This window comes from Homarus americanus, unplaced genomic scaffold (assembly GCF_018991925.1).
Source record: "Homarus americanus isolate GMGI-L3 unplaced genomic scaffold, GMGI_Hamer_2.0 scaffold51476, whole genome shotgun sequence".
Taxonomy (NCBI): domain Eukaryota; kingdom Metazoa; phylum Arthropoda; class Malacostraca; order Decapoda; family Nephropidae; genus Homarus; species Homarus americanus.
The window spans coordinates 5,577,410-5,595,485 of record NW_024736148.1 but is presented as its reverse complement, the minus strand read 5'-3'; the positions used below and the strand labels follow the sequence as shown (position 1 = coordinate 5,595,485).

Below are 18,076 nucleotides of genomic sequence, written 5' to 3'. Positions count from 1 at the left end.
CCCAGATCCTCTCAGTCTCATAACCAAGATCTTTTGACTGCCACTCTTCTCTCTCCTCATCCTTACTGCAGAGCATTGTCTGCAGAACTGCCTCAGGATGAGCATACCAGGAAGATCTCCTCACAGTCTGCTCCACAATCTGAACAACCTTCCTTGGCTGACTCCTCAGGGCGCTCGGCTGGAAGAACATGCCTCCGGACGCTTAGCAGACGATAGCCAGCTTGACCTTGGTGTTGAACCAATTTATCAAGTAGACACTCGATAGATTGGACAATAAGTCTCAGGTTACGCAGAAATGGTTCCCTTTCAGTTCTACGATGAAGCGACCCAAATTCTGCAGAACCTGAGGCGTTGTGAGCCACCTAGAATGTGAGACTGGACTTATCTGCAGGTATGATTATGGGCATTTCGGATTTTTGATGGCACTACCAAATCAATGCCAACCATAGTACTGGTCACTACTCGAATTAAAATCGTGACGGTATGTGCAAGCTCAGCGAGTGGAGAATAACTGTGATTTTTCAAAGCTTCGGATTTATTTCTAACTCAGTGGTAGAGTCCAGCATCTTTTAAGAGGACCAGACCATCTGTTGTTTGAAGAGTCTTGCCATCCAGCTCCTGGATCAGATGTCTGGTAGCCTTTCGTTGGTGTGGAGGTGCAATAATCCAGACCAACTTCCTCTAATCTTCCGCTCTATCCACTGTACTTATTTGCCTGCCACCTGTGTTACGTGTTGGTGCTGTCCCTCCGATTAGCTGGGGTCTGGTCTCGTTCACTCTCTGGAAGCAGTTCACAATGTTATCTGCCACTATCTCAGCTGGTTTCTGATGTCATCTTTCTCTGGAGTGAAATGCCACAAATACTTCCCTCCTGGTTCACTGCCCAGCAGGAGTAGTGTTCCTCCTTCACCATGGCAGGGAACAACTTGTCCAGAATCTCCAACTTTCGCAGACACTTTAGTGTCATCCCTTCCTACATCAAAAGAAACGAACAATTGATTCCATTTCTCTTATCCCCTTATCAAACTCCTCTTCTAGGTTGCCAACCAAGTTTCTCCTGAGCTCTCCTTACTTTGTTATGATCTATCACCAGGTGAACATCATCAGGTGTTATCAAACCACCGTCAATCCAGGCAGCTGTTGCTATCTCCGCAGTTTCTCTGAGACCAGTGTGGTGTCGCATGCTGGCCAGAGCTATGCTCGGGATATCTTTCCTATTTCGAATCTTATGCCTGGAAGGTTTGGGATCATTATTTTCTGGGTTAGGGACAAAGTCACCATTCTCCTGGTCAGCACTCGGATCAGCCATGGGAAAGTCATTAAACTCTGAATCAGCTTGACTCCAATCATCGGCCTTTTTACCTCACCGGCCTTCTGCAAGTCTCTCTTTTCCTCGGCAACTCTTCTCCTCTTCTGTCTCTGTGGCAGCCTCCTGTCTCTTGGACTCCGGAATATCTTGGCTAGAAATCATGAGAGCCCCTATACTGCCAGTCTTCTCTCTCTGTGCTTTGATAAATGCCAGTTCGATCACAGGAATCTTCAGTTCAAGCTTGCAAATACAGGAGATGTGGGCCTCGGATTTACAGTCACGATCGCATCCAAACTCAGGACAGAGAACAATTGGGCACTTGCAAGTAATTATATCAAATAACTGGTCCAGTTGCTTGGCAAAGCTGTCCTTAACTGCAAGTTTTCCTCTCCCAAGAAAGATATCTCTTGCCTTTTCCCAACTGGCTAGCAGTCTCTCACTAATCTTCTTCTGACTTATTATGACTGGAGGCTTGAACTGAGCGTTAGCCAGAGTATACTGTGCCAAGACAGCTTTGGTCATATCACTGGCAATGTCTTTGTTTATGTAAGTTCTTTGGTTCTTTTCACTGATTTGCCTGATTAAAACACCGTATCTCAAAGCATCTCTCAATGTAGGCAACTCCGACTTCAGGAGCTCTCTCCCAGACCCAAGATAGTGACTGAGATGGCTGGATTTTTGGTTCCTCGTCCTGACACAAGCAGCCATCGCAAATATTATCAACTTATAAATGCATCAGAATCTGAAACAGAAAAAATATTGTTAGTTGGGTTGTTAAAGAATGAAGTCAGAAAGCAATGTTCACTATTTAATTGTAATGCACTAATGCAGCTGTACGTTAGATTTTCGATAAATTTCACGCTAAAATTTACCTAGCAAAAGGTTGCAAAATATTGAAACTGAAATTATTTTCTGTTTATATACACTAAAATCTACCAAAAAAGTGATGGGCCATTAGGTAGTTTTAGCTGATCTTCCCTCCTATGACACACCCTAGTAATACAGTCAACCCTCACTTTACGCAGTCCCACATTCCGCGTTTCCACGTTTACGCGGTGCCCTGCCAGAACCCAGGATGCTCACATTCCGCGGTGGGTGTACCCCTTTACACGGTGAAGTATAATTTTTTTTAATTTAGCTCATAAAATTCATACAAATTATCCGGCCAGAATATAATTTACATTGCTGGAATTCTTACAATTTGATGATCATTTTGAATATAAACATCATAGATTTTGCATTAGACATACAAATTTTAGATATAATGTTTACTCTTGAGTAAATATGTTATCTTTTGTGCAAAATATATGATATTTATATTCAAAATATTCCTGGTCTTACAAGGAATCCAGCAATGTCAATTATATTATCCTAACTTTAGTCTCATTTATTATTTATTACTAAAAAGGTAAACAGTCTGGTATTCCCACACATTTATCTAGTAGGGACGTTGGTGGGGGGGAGGGAGGGAGGGACCGGCGACCGACCATCTGTTACCGTGTGAAGAATTTTTTTTTTTTTTTATTAACTGAAGATTTTTATTTTAGCTCATAAAATTCATACAAATTACCCGGCTAGAATATAATTTACATTGCTGGAATTCTTACAATTTGGTGATCATTTTGAATATAAACATCATCTCTTTTGCATTAGACATAAAATTTTTAGATAAAAGGTTTAATCTGAGTAAGTATGTTATCTTTTGTGCAAAATATATGACGTTTATATTCAAAATATTCCTGGTCTTACAAGGAATCCAGCAATGTCAATTATATTATCCTAACTTTAATCTGAGGTATTATTTTATACAAAATGTTAAAATCTAAATTTTTCACCCAACATCTCTTGAAGGGAGGATTGGGACTGACCGTGCGGTTGGAAGAGGGGGGGGGGAGGCAAGGTGGGGTACTTTGATTGACAGATAGTGTCGTGAAGAATATTTTTTTTTTTTTATTAACTGAAGATATTTGTTTTAGCTCATAAAATTCATACAAATTACCCGGCCAGAATATAATTTACATTGCTGGAATTCTTACAATTTGGTGATCATTTTGAATTTAAACATCATATATTTTGCATTAGACATAAAATTTTTAGATAAAATGTTTAATCTGAGTAAGTATGTTATCTTTTGTGAAAAATATATGACATTTATATTCAAAATATTCCTGGTCTTACAAGGAATCCAGCAATGTCAATTATATTATCCTAACTTTAGTTTGAGGTATTATTTTACTATACCTGGTTTTCCCCCCAAAATTTCTCAGAGAGGGAAGAGCCGGCAGTGTAGTGTGAGAGGGGGAGGGAGTCGTGTCCATTATTTGAATGGACATTAACTTGACGACTGTATTTCTCTATTTCTCTTAAGTATTAATTGTGTGCATGTACCATCATAAAATTAAGATGTTATTTTTACTACAACATAGTTATGTGTCGTCAAAAAGTGGAGTTTGGGGATCGGCCTGGACTCCATTTCAATTAATCCCATATGTTATGTTATTCACTTTACGCGTTTCTCGCTTTCCGCAGTACCCTCCGGGTTACATTAACCGCGTAAAGTGAGGGTTAACTGTATTTTGCTGAAATGATGTACGTATTACAGTGGAAAGTGACGAAAGCAATGACTCGCTTTCTTTCGCTCAAAAGATGTTACCGTAATCGCTTTTCGAATGGTTTTCAGTTAAAAAACTGTTGTATTACAATAATATTCTATCCTAATTCACTTGTGATGCAACAGTTTTTTTTAACTGAAAACCATTCGAAAAGCGATTACGGTAACATCTTTTGAACGAAAGAAAGCGAAAGTCATTGTTTTCGTCACGATTTTGTCCCACATTCCACTGTAATACTTAGTCATTTCAGCAAAAATATTTCATTTCTGTGAATGTAGTATATCAAGCACAGTATGAATATTATATCATTGTAATATATAAGTATTTTAACCGAAAACTATTAAAAAAACGAGTAACATCTCTTGAACATTGGAAGGTTAGGTGAAGTCTTTTGTTTTCGTCATGTATTTTATCCTATTTTACATTGAAATACATCACGTTTCAGCAAAATTACTACAGTGACCCCTCGTTTAACGAACACCTCGGTTAACGTAATTTCGATTAACGAACTGCCTTCCATAAGGATCTTCAATTCGGTTAACGAAGTTCTTACGAACCGACCTCAACATGTTTTCGCTTGCACTGACCGGGCAACCAGCTTTAGTATCAGTCCGCCAATACATTAATCGGTTCTAGGGCTTAAATTCCTTACTATTTTAGTAAATATCAAGAAGTTTATACTATTCAATAATTTTAAAAGTTTAATATTCAATTTTTTAGTCATTTTAACAATTATTGAACATAATTGAAGGTAAAGTGACTAGTTTAATGCGCGGCATCCAGCCTCTTAACACAGCAAACAGGAGTTAGTCTTCTCTGTTTTCACTGGAGGTAACATCTTGCTTGAGACTCTCTTCAACTAAACGCTTTTTTTCTGTGTTTCCAAGCAAATTATTGGTCATTTTGAAATATATTTTACATATTGACAATATATAATGCAGTGCAGTGTTGATTTAAAGAAAATAATCTTGAATTACACCAAGAGAGCTAACATTTTATGGGTGAAATGGCGCCATGGGGTGACTTCTCTTCCACCCCAATGCCTTCTCTTCTTCCTTCTCCTCCACCCCCATTCTAATTCCCATCATCATCATGCAGGAGCCTTCTACATACACACCTCAAAGTAAGTGAACTTTTCTACCATTTTTGTTGAATTTAGGAAATTTTCGGTGAGCTGGAACCAATTACCCAAAAACCCATTGAAACAATGGTTTCGGTTAACGAACTTTTCGGTTAACGAACGACCTTCTGGAACGGATTGAGTTCGTTAACGGAGGGGTCACTGTATGTATAGATAGATAGATCGATGGTGGGACATGGACATTTAAAAAATGTATATATATTTTTTTTTTATCTTATTTTATCTTATTTTCTTAATTTTACTATAGGGCCTAGTCCGTGGCCCACCTGAGAACCACCCCATGACCCACCAGTTGAAGACCACTGCGGGCCTATACTTATTGTACAGGGGCCCCATACTCCGGGCCCTATACTTATTGTACAGGGGCCCTTATGGTTGTGAATATATTATATAATGAAATACTCGGTGTACACTTGAAACAAGGTTATACACTGGCACGCTGCGCGACAAATTAGTTTCAGTGGGCCCTAAGCCAATGGCCTACTTGGCTTATTGGTAAATCCGGCCCTGAAGAAGGCTGTGCTCTTTAATATTTTTGCATTTTTTATATTAAAATTATTAGTCATTTTAAAATTTAGTTAACATATTGATAATATAAAGCGCAGTGCAGTGTTGATTTAAATAAAATAATCCCTAATTACAACTAGTGAACTTAAAATTTTATTGGTGAAATTACTGTACTGCATCAAGCATGAGTCCAAAGAAATCTAGAAAGGCTATTTCAATTCAAATGAAACATGAAATTATTAAGAACATGAAGAAGGCATTAGAACCAATGTACTGAGTAAAGAATATGGCATGTCAGCATCAACTGTGTCTACAATTATCGCTTCCAAGAAGCATTAAAATGCTTCTCTTCTCCCTTCTCCTCCACCCCCACTTCCTTCTCTTCTCCCTTCTCCTCCTCCACCCCCCACTTCTAATTCCCATCATCATCATTAACCAGCAACATTCTACATACACACCTCAAAGTAAGTGTACTTTACTGCATTTTGTGTTTACTTTGTATGTACTTTTCTGTGAGCTGGAACCAATTACCCAATATCCCATTGAAATAATGGATTCGGTTAACGAACGACTCTAAGGAACGAATTGTGTTCGTTAACCAAGGGAACACTGTATACTGAAACAGTGAACCATGCAACCACAACATAGTGTAGTGTGAACATTAGTGATGTCCTCTCACTGTAAGATAAAAAAAACCCACCTAATTAACAACAGTGGTACTGACCAATAATCTTTGAGCTTCATGATCACGGGCATATGTGGGAATAAAGCGCAGGGCTGTGGTGCACCAGGTAGTCACTTAGCAGCGTGTGGCTAGACTGCAGCTGATTAATGCAGCGAGAGATGCATTCCACGCATCAATGATTTTGTTTGACGATAACCATCATTCTTGTGAATTTTTTTATCGTAAATAGGGGGGAGGGGGTCTTAATATATCGCCATCGTTCAAGCAAAATATCATAAATTGGGGATACCTGTATATATTTATTTAAATAAAATATTCGGAATTATTTGGGCATAAAAATAGTGTCTCTAACTTATTTAGAACTGATTTTATATATTCTTCGGTATAAAACATTTCCTAAGTGTTTCATAAAATAATTGCGTTTCCATCATTATGTGTGACAAAATATTTAGTTTAACGATATTTCATTGAAAAAACCTTGTAGTGAATTAATTCAGGATCACTATGGAACCAAATTCATCTTTCAAACAATTAGAACGGATGTTGTGGATAAAAGTTTATACACTATTGCTTGCTGTAAATATTTTCACTTGTGGCTGTGGCCTAATACAATGGAAGTGATAAGAAAATTGTACAAAGTAAAAGATTGTTTCATGTGGTATACATTATTACTGTGCTATAATATGCCGGTTTATAGAAAAAGAGAAGCACATAGTACATGATTATATGACACTCACAATGTACACCACTGTAGGTAGAGAGGTGGTTATGTTTTCATTGACAATATGTACTGTACTGTATACTATTTATGCTTCTTAGACACTTCACTTTGGTGCTCCTCAGCAACCACCTCCACCACAATAGCATCCCCCACTTACACCAACTTTCCCCCATACTTACTGGATTTTAGTTGTGTTTTTCTGTATTGGATATACCTACATGTGTCTGGTGCTGGTCCCCAGTCCAGATTGCCAGGGGATCCAGATTAAGCAAGTCTGGGTCACTGTACAGTTGTACCCCACTTAACGCGGTCAATAGAACCCAGAGGGTCCCGTGTTAAGTGAAATCCGCGTTAAGTGAACAACAGAACATATGGGATTAATTCCAATAGAAACCGGCCCGACCCCCAAACTCCACTTTTTGACGACACATAACTATGTTGTAGTAAAAATAACATCTTAATTTTATGATGGTACATGCACACAATTAATACTTAAGAGAAATAGAGAAATACAGTCGCCTAGTTAATGTCCATTCAAATAATGGACTCAACTCCCTCCCCCTCTCACACAACACTGCCGGCTCTTCCCTCTCTGAGAAATTTTTGGGGGAAAACCACTAAATTTTAATAAATAATACCTCAAACTAAAGTCAGGATAATACAATTGACATTGCTGGATTCCTTGTAAGACCAGGGATATTTTGAATATAAATGTCATATATTTTGCACAAAAGATAACATAGTTACTCAGAAAATTTTTTTATCTAAAATTTGTATGTCTAATGCAAAATATATGATGTTTATATTCAAAATGATCACCAAATTATAAGAATTCCAGCAATGTAAATTATATTCTGGCCGGGTAATTTGTATGAATTTTATGAGCTAAAACAAATATCTTCAGTTAATAAAAAAAAAAAAATCTTCACGACACTATCTGTCAATCAAAGTACCCCACCTTGCCTCCCCCCTCTTCCAACCGCGCGGTCAGTCCCAACCCTCCCCCCCCCCCCACCAAGAGAAAGAGTGGGTGAAAAAAATAAATTTTAACATTTTGTATTAAATAATACCTCAGATTAAAGTTAGGATAATATAATTGACATTGCTGGATTCCTTGTAAGACCAGGAATATTTTGAATATAAACGTCATATATTTTGCACAAAAGATAACATACTTACTCAGATTAAACATTTTATCTAAAAATTTTATGTCTAATGCAAAATATATGATGTTTATATTCAAAATGATCATCAAATTATAAGAATTCCAGCAATGTAAATTATATTCTGACCGGGTAATTTGTATGAATTTTATGAGCTAAAACAAATATCTTCAGTTAATAAAAAAAAAAAATATTCTTCACGGGTAACAGATGGTCGGTCGGTCCCTCCCTCCCCCCCACCCCCCACCAACCGTCCCAAGGAGATGTGTGGGAAAACCAGAATACTTAACTTTTTTGTAATAAATAATACCTCAAACTAAAGTTAGGATAATATAATTGACATTGCTGGATTCCTTGTAAGACCAGGAATATTTTGAATATAAATGTCATATATTTTGCACAAAAGATAACATAGTTACCCAGAGAAAAAATGTTATCTAAAATTTGTATGTCTAATGCAAAATATATGATGTTTATATTCAAAATGATCACCAAATTATAAGAATTCCAGCAATGTAAATTATATTCTGGCCGGGTAATTTGTATGAATTTTATGAGCTAAAACAGGCAGTCAGGCAGGGTGGCGGGTGGGGCAAATCTAAAAATAGCGTCTCGAGCCGGACACTCACCGCGTATATGTGGAAAAAATCCGTGTTAAGTGAAAGTTCAGCTCTGGCGAGGCACCGCGTATATGATAAAACGCGTTAAGTGAAACCCCGTTAGGCGGGGTAATACTGTACTTGTTTTTGCTATTTTCTATCTCTGTAATATAATTTGTCCATTCAGTATCATAAGATTGGAAGAATCAAGTTAATTCACATTTCCCCCAGCTAGAGATTTGAAGCTTGTAAGGAATCAAAGATATATTTTTCTCAGTCAGTAACTTAAGATTTCACTTACCAAATGGGCTTGAAGTTACTATTTTGATTTACTAGCCAGGGGTTTATTAACTGTTCAGGCTGTTCAAAGGGCAATTTGACCTGGACTTGAGAGCTAGAAAGAGAGTAAGTCTAGCTCAGCCTAATTAATAAGATTGGAGCTCCATTCCTTAAGGGCAATAAACTTGATGGCTAGATAGAGGCTTACTTGTCTTTGCCTGTAATCATAGAGCTTGTGAAGGTCATTTCATTTTGTTTTCCTATCCTAAGTTTGAGAATGGTGGTGAATGAGGGGACAATATGCTGTTGGCCACTTTGACCCTTTGTTAGGAAGAGCTTACTCAAGTGAAAAATCACTGCTGTTTGGTATTCTACACCCATCATCCTCACGATGTATTCATTTCAGATATTTGAGTTTTTAATTTTTCTTTTGTTTTAGGAAATCTGTGAGACACATCAGTTGTTAATGGATCATGAAGAGATTCTGGCCCCAGATAGCAGTGACCGTCTACACACCTTGTTGTCAGACTTGGGAGAGCGCCCCTCTGTACATGCCCTGGTGGGGGAAGCCATTGGTAAACTAAAATATTTTTGTGTTGCTGATGTTCATTCTGGACAAAGGCTCTTATGTTTGTGTGTCCAGATCTTAATGTGTTTGCATAACACTATTTTATGTAAAAAAAGAGCATGTTTTTGTTTTTCTGTATATTTAGAACTCTGTAATCATACAGGATGTCTTAATCTGTCTATTGATGCCAAAACATCAAGTAGAATGACTGTCCACTTCCTCGTATCCTCTACTTCCATAGAAAATGTATCTAGCAAACCCTGTACAGTAATACCCAGGGTAGCGCTACCCCATTTGGAGCTCTTGGGATAAAGTAATCCATAAAAGTAGTGAAAAGTCACGAGTCCAAACACTCACAACATGCCAAGAGCAGCTTTCTTTGTTTTCACTCACTCGGCCATTCAATGCTGAGCGCACTCTGGCCACATCTATTTGACTCGCCGATTTTTTATATGTTATTGTGATGTGTTGCTTGTCTAGTACTTTGTTGGTAAGTACCCATGACTACTGTTGATTAATAAATGTGTTTTACAGTTTTATATTAAGTGCAGGTCTTATTGTATGACATAAAATTGTGTGTGGTTAACTGAAGCACACGTGCATGGTGGTGGGTTAAACGTCAGCTGTTGTGGAGCATTTGGCAACACACCCGGTGCATGTTACCACTCCCTTCCACTCCACCTCTCCAATCACCCCCATTTTTCTGCTTTCTCACTCCATGTTTCATGTTATGTAACGAAATGTTGAAGGGATACAACGTTGCTCATATCAGCTGTTCAATAGCATCTGGCAGTGTGCAGGTGCAGTGTTACCAAAGAAAGTGATAGATATATCACCTACTCACCACTTACCACAGTTTCCCTCACCACCACCCCATCATCACTACTACCACTATTATCACCACCTAAATCATAATTTCAGTGATACATATATGTTTTAGCTTCAGCCAGAGCAGAGTCATACAATATCCATTCCCGACCTCCCTCCCTCCCAAACATTGCATCTCACCTAAACGCTGCCTCTCACTCATTTTACTACAATCGTCACTATTCTTCAAACAACGGTCATTCATGATACAATATTGTTTATTTGTTAATCATTAATTAGTAAAGATGTGTCACTGTAATAATTTGTGTTTATTAAGTAAAAAAATTATTCTTAAAGTTGGGATGGTTAAAATACAAAGTGCCCTTTTCAAATTTTCATTGAGGAAACAATATTTTATTGATAACAAATGTGAGCAAGTACCAGTAGTATAACTGCACTATATCAATACTGTACCAGCTTGTTGTAAAACCTGTCTCACAAATATCCAGTTTCAAGGGGGAAATGTACTTATCCTATCTTAACTTGTCTATAATATATGAGGAGCTTCAGACCATAACCTGCTAAGAGCCATATATATTGCTGAAACATGTTATGTATTGCATTGTATGTATTCCCCAACCTCTCCTCTGTCCCCTGGGTAATCCAGAGAGCCAACTGGTAACCTGTAGAGGTGGGTGAGAGTCCTCTGAAAAGACTATTGTATATCACACATTTCTCCCTGAGCATTTTCCTCCATTCTCTATTTTGGCACCTAGCAGATTAAGGTCCAGAGCTCCTCATAATATGTCACCAGGACTTTACAACAAGCACCTTGGGTTGATTCATAAATACCATGGTGCGCAAGGCAAGCTTTTGTCACATTATCAGGACTCGATCTCGAGGGTACCTCGCCTAGTCCATCACAAAGTAGTATGTGTGGGTTCCAAATTGTATTATTAGGCAAGTTCATCTACAGTGAACCCTCACTTTACGCGGTCAATTGAACCCACGATGGCCCGCGTAAAGTGAACAACATAACATATGGGATTAATTGAAATAGAGACCGGGCCGACCCCCAAACTCCACTTTTTCCCGACACAATACGTACGTTTTAGTAAAAATAACATCTTAACTTTATGATGGTATTCACACACACACATAATATAGAAGGAAACAATCAAAAAGATAATAATATACTGTAGGTTAGGTTAGAAAAAAACAAGGTTAGGGTTAACACTTACGTTAGTAGAAGAGATGGGTCAGCGTACGAGAATGGAGGCTGGTTCCGAGGCAGAGGGCAGGCTACTGGCCCTCAGGTGAGTCTTCATCACTGTCATCCACACTTATTAGTGCCTCCCTGACAAATCCCTCAAAGTCACCATCACTGTCTCTGTCACTATCACTGACTTGGGCTGGCTGTGGTGGGTTGCGGGCGAAGAACTCGGTAATGCTTTGCTGATGGCTGGTGTTGATGTTGTCGAGATACACCTTGATGTAGGGCTCCATAGTCTGCAACAGCTGGGTAGTGAAGACCATACCGGTTATCGTCAGGGTCGTCGGAAAGGAGAAGCTTCAGTTTCTCAACACACTCGATGGCACCCATTACATTACTGTGCGATAACTTGCGATCTTCTTGGGATGATGCACCACCTGTCTCTTCACTGACGTCATCGTCATCTAGCATCTCGTCGGCAGTCACATCAGGATCCCTTATCACCTCCAGGATGTCGTCGTTGGTGGTCTCGGAGAAGCCTGCAGCTGTAACATTCTGCGCAGCTTCTCTGGCAAGGTCCACTGCTACTGCAACAGTCTGAACCTCACCAGTCACAGATTTACTCTGCCTCCCACCTGGAATACCTTGCAACACATGTCTCCATGCGTGACGAACCGTTGCTACAGACAGCTGATCCCATGCCTCCACCAAGAAGTCCACAGCTTTCTTGACGTTGAATTTTCTCCAAAATTGCTTCACAAGTACTTCTTGTTCTGCCAACTGTTATTCCTCGTCTTCTTCGCTCTTGCTATTGGTGTCACCCAGGTTACGCAACTCATCCTTGGTGTTGGTATAGTCGTTCAGGAGCTTGAATTTCTTTGCAGAGAATGCAGCTTTCACATTACAGATCAATTCTTGGTCCATCGGCTGTATTAATGACGTAGTGTTGGGAGGAAGGAAGACCACTTTTACGTTTGGGTGACGATCTAACAGTAGGGGCGAGTGTCCTGGTGCGTTGTCAAGCAGCAACAAAATCTTGAATGGAACATTGTGTTGCTCACAGAATTTCTTCACGTCAGGAACGAAACAGTCATCAAACCAGGAGACGGACAGAGTAGAGAACATCCACGACTTACGTGCGCTCAGCCAGTGGACATTTCGCTTGGTCATGTCCATGTTCTTGTAGGTGTGTGGCTTGCGTGCTGTGTGGATCACCGATAACTTGAGCTTGCAGGTACTTGAGGTATTGGTGGTAAACAGGATGGTGATGCGCTCCTTCTGCAACTTCCGGCCCCGACACTTGCTGGCATTGTTCACAACGAAGGTCTTGGAAGGTAGCTTTTTCCAAAAAAGACCAGATTCGTCCATGTTAAACACCTGGTCGTCAGTGTACTGTCCATCCTCCATAATCTCACGTAAAAACGGAGAAAATCCCTAGCCGCAACACGGTCAGCACTAGCTTCTTCACCACCAATGTTAATGTTGGTGATCTTGTTCCTCTTCTTAAATCTCTGCAACCACCCAGAGGAAGCATTGAAGGGTTTGGGTTCTGCAATTCCCATCTTACGTGATACTGCTGCATACAGTTCACGTGCGTACTCCTTAACTGAGCGCGTGTCCACCGCCATGTTCCGTCGCACCTGACGAATCAAGTAGCTCACAAGTAATTTCTCCGTCTTGAGAAGCACCTGGTTGTGGCAATACCTGATCATAGAAGCACCTGTAGACTTTGTGATGTTCATGTGCTCCTTTATCTTGGCTGCATCCTTCTTAATCGTAGACTCGTTAACACCATGCTGGCGCTTGAGCTCAACCTGTCTTGTTCCTTTCTCCAACTCTTGGATGATCTTGTATTTAATTTCATAGCTTAGGGAACGTCGTATCTTCTTTGGCTTAGGGCGGCTGGGTCCAGGTAATGCAAGGTTTCTTTGTGGTGGTGGTGGTGGTCCAGTGGAAGCCATTTTTATGGAACAATGGATACCAATATACACGGTGTAGCTTGAATGCTCCCGCGGCGGGGCACGTCATAGTACATTAAACCAATCACAGCTAGCGGGGGAGGGAGGTAAGGATGCTTGGCCCAATCACAGTCCGATACGTCATATGACGTCACCGATAACGCAACAAAAACATACACTGCGCAACCTACTCGCGCCACTTACCCAACATGGCGGGAGGTTTGAATCCAAAAATGGCGCGGCGCGAGAGGACCGCCAGCCGCTCTCCGCGTAAAAGGGTACATGCACCGCGTAAAAGGGTACATGCACCGCGTAAAGTGAGCATTCCGTGTTCGGCAGGGTACAGCGTAAACGTGGAAACGCGTAAAGTGAAACCGCGTAAAGCGGGGTATTACTGTATTATGTTAATAATGCTGCTCAAAATATTATTCTGGAGAAAAGCAAAATCCAGTGTGCCAGAGCAAGCTATTTGTTGAGATAAGATTTGTTCTCTGAAGTACTGTAATATCAAACTTTCCATACTTGCAGGTTATGGAATATGTCCATTAGAAAAATTATATACAATTGTTAAAAAAATTATATTAAATACGTATTGTACAGTACTGTAAATTTAAATAAAGAAATAGGTAGTACTTGAAGCAATTGCACAAAATGCGGAGTCCCTGCACGGTATACAAAATTTTTATGGCTTGTGTAAACTACAATTATCAGGTGGCAAGATTATCTATGTTACCATGTGTGCTGCTCATAACACTAAATATATTCATTATTTATGAATTTATAGCATTAATTTAATTGGTACTAATACTGTAGTACTTTTCTTGAAGGAATGGGAGACATTGATATACAGTGACCCCTCGTTTAACGAACGCCTCGGTTAACGAAATTTCGGTTAACGAACTGCCTTCCATAAGGATCTTCAATTCGGTTAACGAACAAAAATTCGCTTAACGAATTTCTTACGAACCGACCTCAACATGTTTTCGCTTGCACTGGCCGGGCAACCAGCTTTAGTATCAGTCCGCCAATACATTAATCGGTTCTAGGGCTTAAATTCCTAACTATTTTAGTAAATATCAAGAAGTTTATACTATTCAATAATTTTAAAAGTTTAATATTCAATTTTTTAGTCATTTTAACAATTATTGAACATAATTGAAGGTAAAGTGACTAGTTTAAAGCGCAGCATCCAGAAAAATGTGCTCTTTAATATTTGTGCATTTTTTTTATACAGTACAGTCATCCCTTGCTTATCACTCCTAATTGGGACCCCGCCCAGTGCGTGATAACGAAAGTACAGAACCTGTGGGATTTATTCTAATTGGTTCCAGGCACCCAAGACCCAACCCCAAGTTTCCCATTTTACGACCATTTATACCCACTAAATATATATATAATGTTATGGTAAATATCATAAACACACATAGGCATGGCTAGGTTTATTACAACTTGATGAAAAGGGTATGCTCAATACTGTAGTCCACAAAACTTGTAGCTATGCTCTCTTTATTTGAGTCGCCCATCATAGGAGTCCGTTTTCTCTCGCTTCAGGACACCTGAGTCCTCCGTTTTCTCTCAGTCTTAGAGTGCACCAGAGACTTCGTTATTCCTTAGTAATGACACAGAATTTGAAATTGCAACCGTTGAGGCAACTAGATATGTCTGATTACAGCAAATGTGTTATTTTCAATTTGTAGGTGAAATATTTTATCCTCAATAGATGTAGGTGAAGCAAGGGGTTAACATTACACCTGGAGGCAAATGCGTGATAACCAAATTCTCGGCCTGAAAAATGCGCTATAACGGCAGGTGTGCAGATTTTGATGGAGGTGTGATAACGAAAATTGTGATAACCAAGTGCGCTATAACCAAGGGATGACTGTATTAAAATTATTGGTCATTCTAAAATTTAGCCATCCAAGCTGTCTACATAAAGTTTTTCAACTATTATTTTTGGCTTGATATAAGTAACTTCATTCATTTATTGAAACTCATTTACATGCACACACTGTCCTAAGGACAAAGTTGAACTGTACATGTAATCAGAATAATGTACAAAATGATTACTAAAATTTTTGTCTATGCAAACTATGGCATGTTTACATTCAAATTAATCACTATCTTATAAGAATTCCAGCAATGTAAATTATATTCTCCACGGTCACGTCTATGAAATTGTATAAGCAAAAAACAAAAACTCAATCTAAAGGACATAAATAAACAAATTAATACTTCACCAGACCTTCGGCGCTAACTGTCAAACATGTCACTGTCACCTCCTCCCTCCCTCCCTCCCACCCCCCTCCTCCCTGCGAAGGTTTCTGGTTATACAATAGGCTTTAATCTTATATAATATCTCAGACTAAAGTTAGGAGAATATAATTTGCATTGTTGGAATCCTTGCAAGACAGCGAATAATTTGAATATAAACGTCATATATTTTGCACAAAATATAAAATTAATCACCTGTATCACATTACAGTAGTGATTTAAGAGTAAGAGTGTATATATATATATATATATATATATATATATATATATATATATATATATATATATATATATATATATATATATATATATATTATATATATATATTATATATATATATATTATATATATATATATATTATATATATATATATTATATATATATATTATATATATATATTATATATATATTATATATATATATTATATATATATTATATATTATATATTATATATATATATATACAGTGGGGTATGCTATAACGAACGTAATTGGTTCCAGAACCTCGTTCGTTATAGCATTCGTTCGTTATAGGATTAATCCGTTCCAGGCCCCCAAATACAACCACCTAACACTGAAAAAATTCTGTGGAAAATCTAAAAAATACGGTACTTTATCTTACCTTAGTGTTATTCAGCATGCAGGTACCCCTAAACACTGGCACATCACTATCACTTCCACTGGGAGTCTTGGCTTTAAGGTCCTCAAACAATTGTTTAGCCTTCTCACAAATTATAGCTTCACTAATGTTACCACCTGCCATTTCTTTCTCCTTTATCCACACTAAGAGTAAATTTTCCATCTCTTCAATCACATTACACCTTGCTTTGCTAAGTCTAAAGATTCCCTTAGCCACTTGCACAGTTTTTAACTCCTCTTTATTCTTCAAAATCGTACATATAGTCGATTTAGCCATCCCATATTCATCACTAAGTTTCGCAATGCTTCTTCCATTCTCACGTTTCTTTATAATTTCTTTCTTAGTTTCAAGGGTTATTAGCTTTCTCACTCGCTTTGGACGACTCATTGTTACAATTGTATACTTGTATAACAAAATAGTTATACAAATAACGCGAATTCCACATCAAAAGACGAAATTTCAACAATAACAGTGGTGCACAATGAGACAAAGATGGCGCCTGACGTTGTTGTTGTGGGTCGCGGTACAACAATATTCATGCGCCAGGCGAAGTAGTCCCGTATTCATCCGCGTTCGTTGTAGGAGTTGCGTTCGTTATAGCATTCTCAATTTTATAGGTAAAACCGCGTTATAGGAATATTTGTAGTAGGATCCGTTAGTTATAGCATACCCCACTGTATGTATATATATATATATATATATATATATATATATATTTATATATATATATATTTTTTTTATATATATATATATATATATATATATATATATATATATATATATATATATATATATATATATATATATATATATATATATATATATATATATATATATACACATGAAGCCCTCGTTAATTGGACTAATAGGGGAAGGGTGTGCGTTTTACGTTGTAGTTCGATTTAGGGGTTAATATTACATTATATTTCAAAGTCATTGTTTTCAGTCACGATTTATCCCACTTTCCACTGTAATACGTCATGTAATTTAGCAAAATATTACATTTCGTGAATGTATTATATCAAGCACAGTATGAATAGAATATCATTGTAATATAACAGTATTTTAACGAAAACTATTAAAAACAGTAGCATCTCAAGAACATCGGGCTTAGGTAAAGTCTTTTGTTTTTCATCATGTATTTTATCCTATTTTACATTGAAATACATCACGTTTCAGCAAAACTATTTATTTCCGAGAATATATTCATTCGGCGTAGTTTAGGTAAAATATCGTGTGATGTAATAGTTTTTAACTGAAAAGCGATTCGGCAGCGTACCCTCTAGCCCTGTTCAAGAGGACTGGGAGAAGCTGTTTGATGCTGAGCGATGACAAGGAAAATGATTAGGATGGATTTTAATGAAAATATTCAGAAATATGGTATGTTAGTATTTATTGTCAATTAGGATAGAATATATTGTAATACAACAGTTTTTAACTGAAAACCAATCGGCGATTATGGTAACATCTTTGAACGAAAGAAAGCGAAAGTCATTGTTTTTCGCCATTTATTTTATCCAGACTTTCCACTGTAATGACGCTATTTCAGCAAAATATTACATTTTGAATGCATTATATCAAGCACAGTATGAATAGAATACC

At 38.0% G+C, this 18,076-nt stretch overlaps 1 protein-coding gene across 1 annotated transcript in view; it reads left to right on the top strand.

Annotated features, from left to right (window-relative positions):
• The window catches only part of LOC121872086 (ras GTPase-activating-like protein IQGAP3), a 123,093-nt gene that overhangs the window by 66,297 nt on the left and 38,720 nt on the right, over positions 1–18,076 (top strand). Inside the window, exon 28 of the mRNA XM_042374778.1 lies at positions 9,456–9,591. Within this exon, the coding sequence (XP_042230712.1) occupies positions 9,456–9,591 (136 nt within the window). The remainder of the gene's footprint in view (positions 1–9,455; positions 9,592–18,076) is intronic.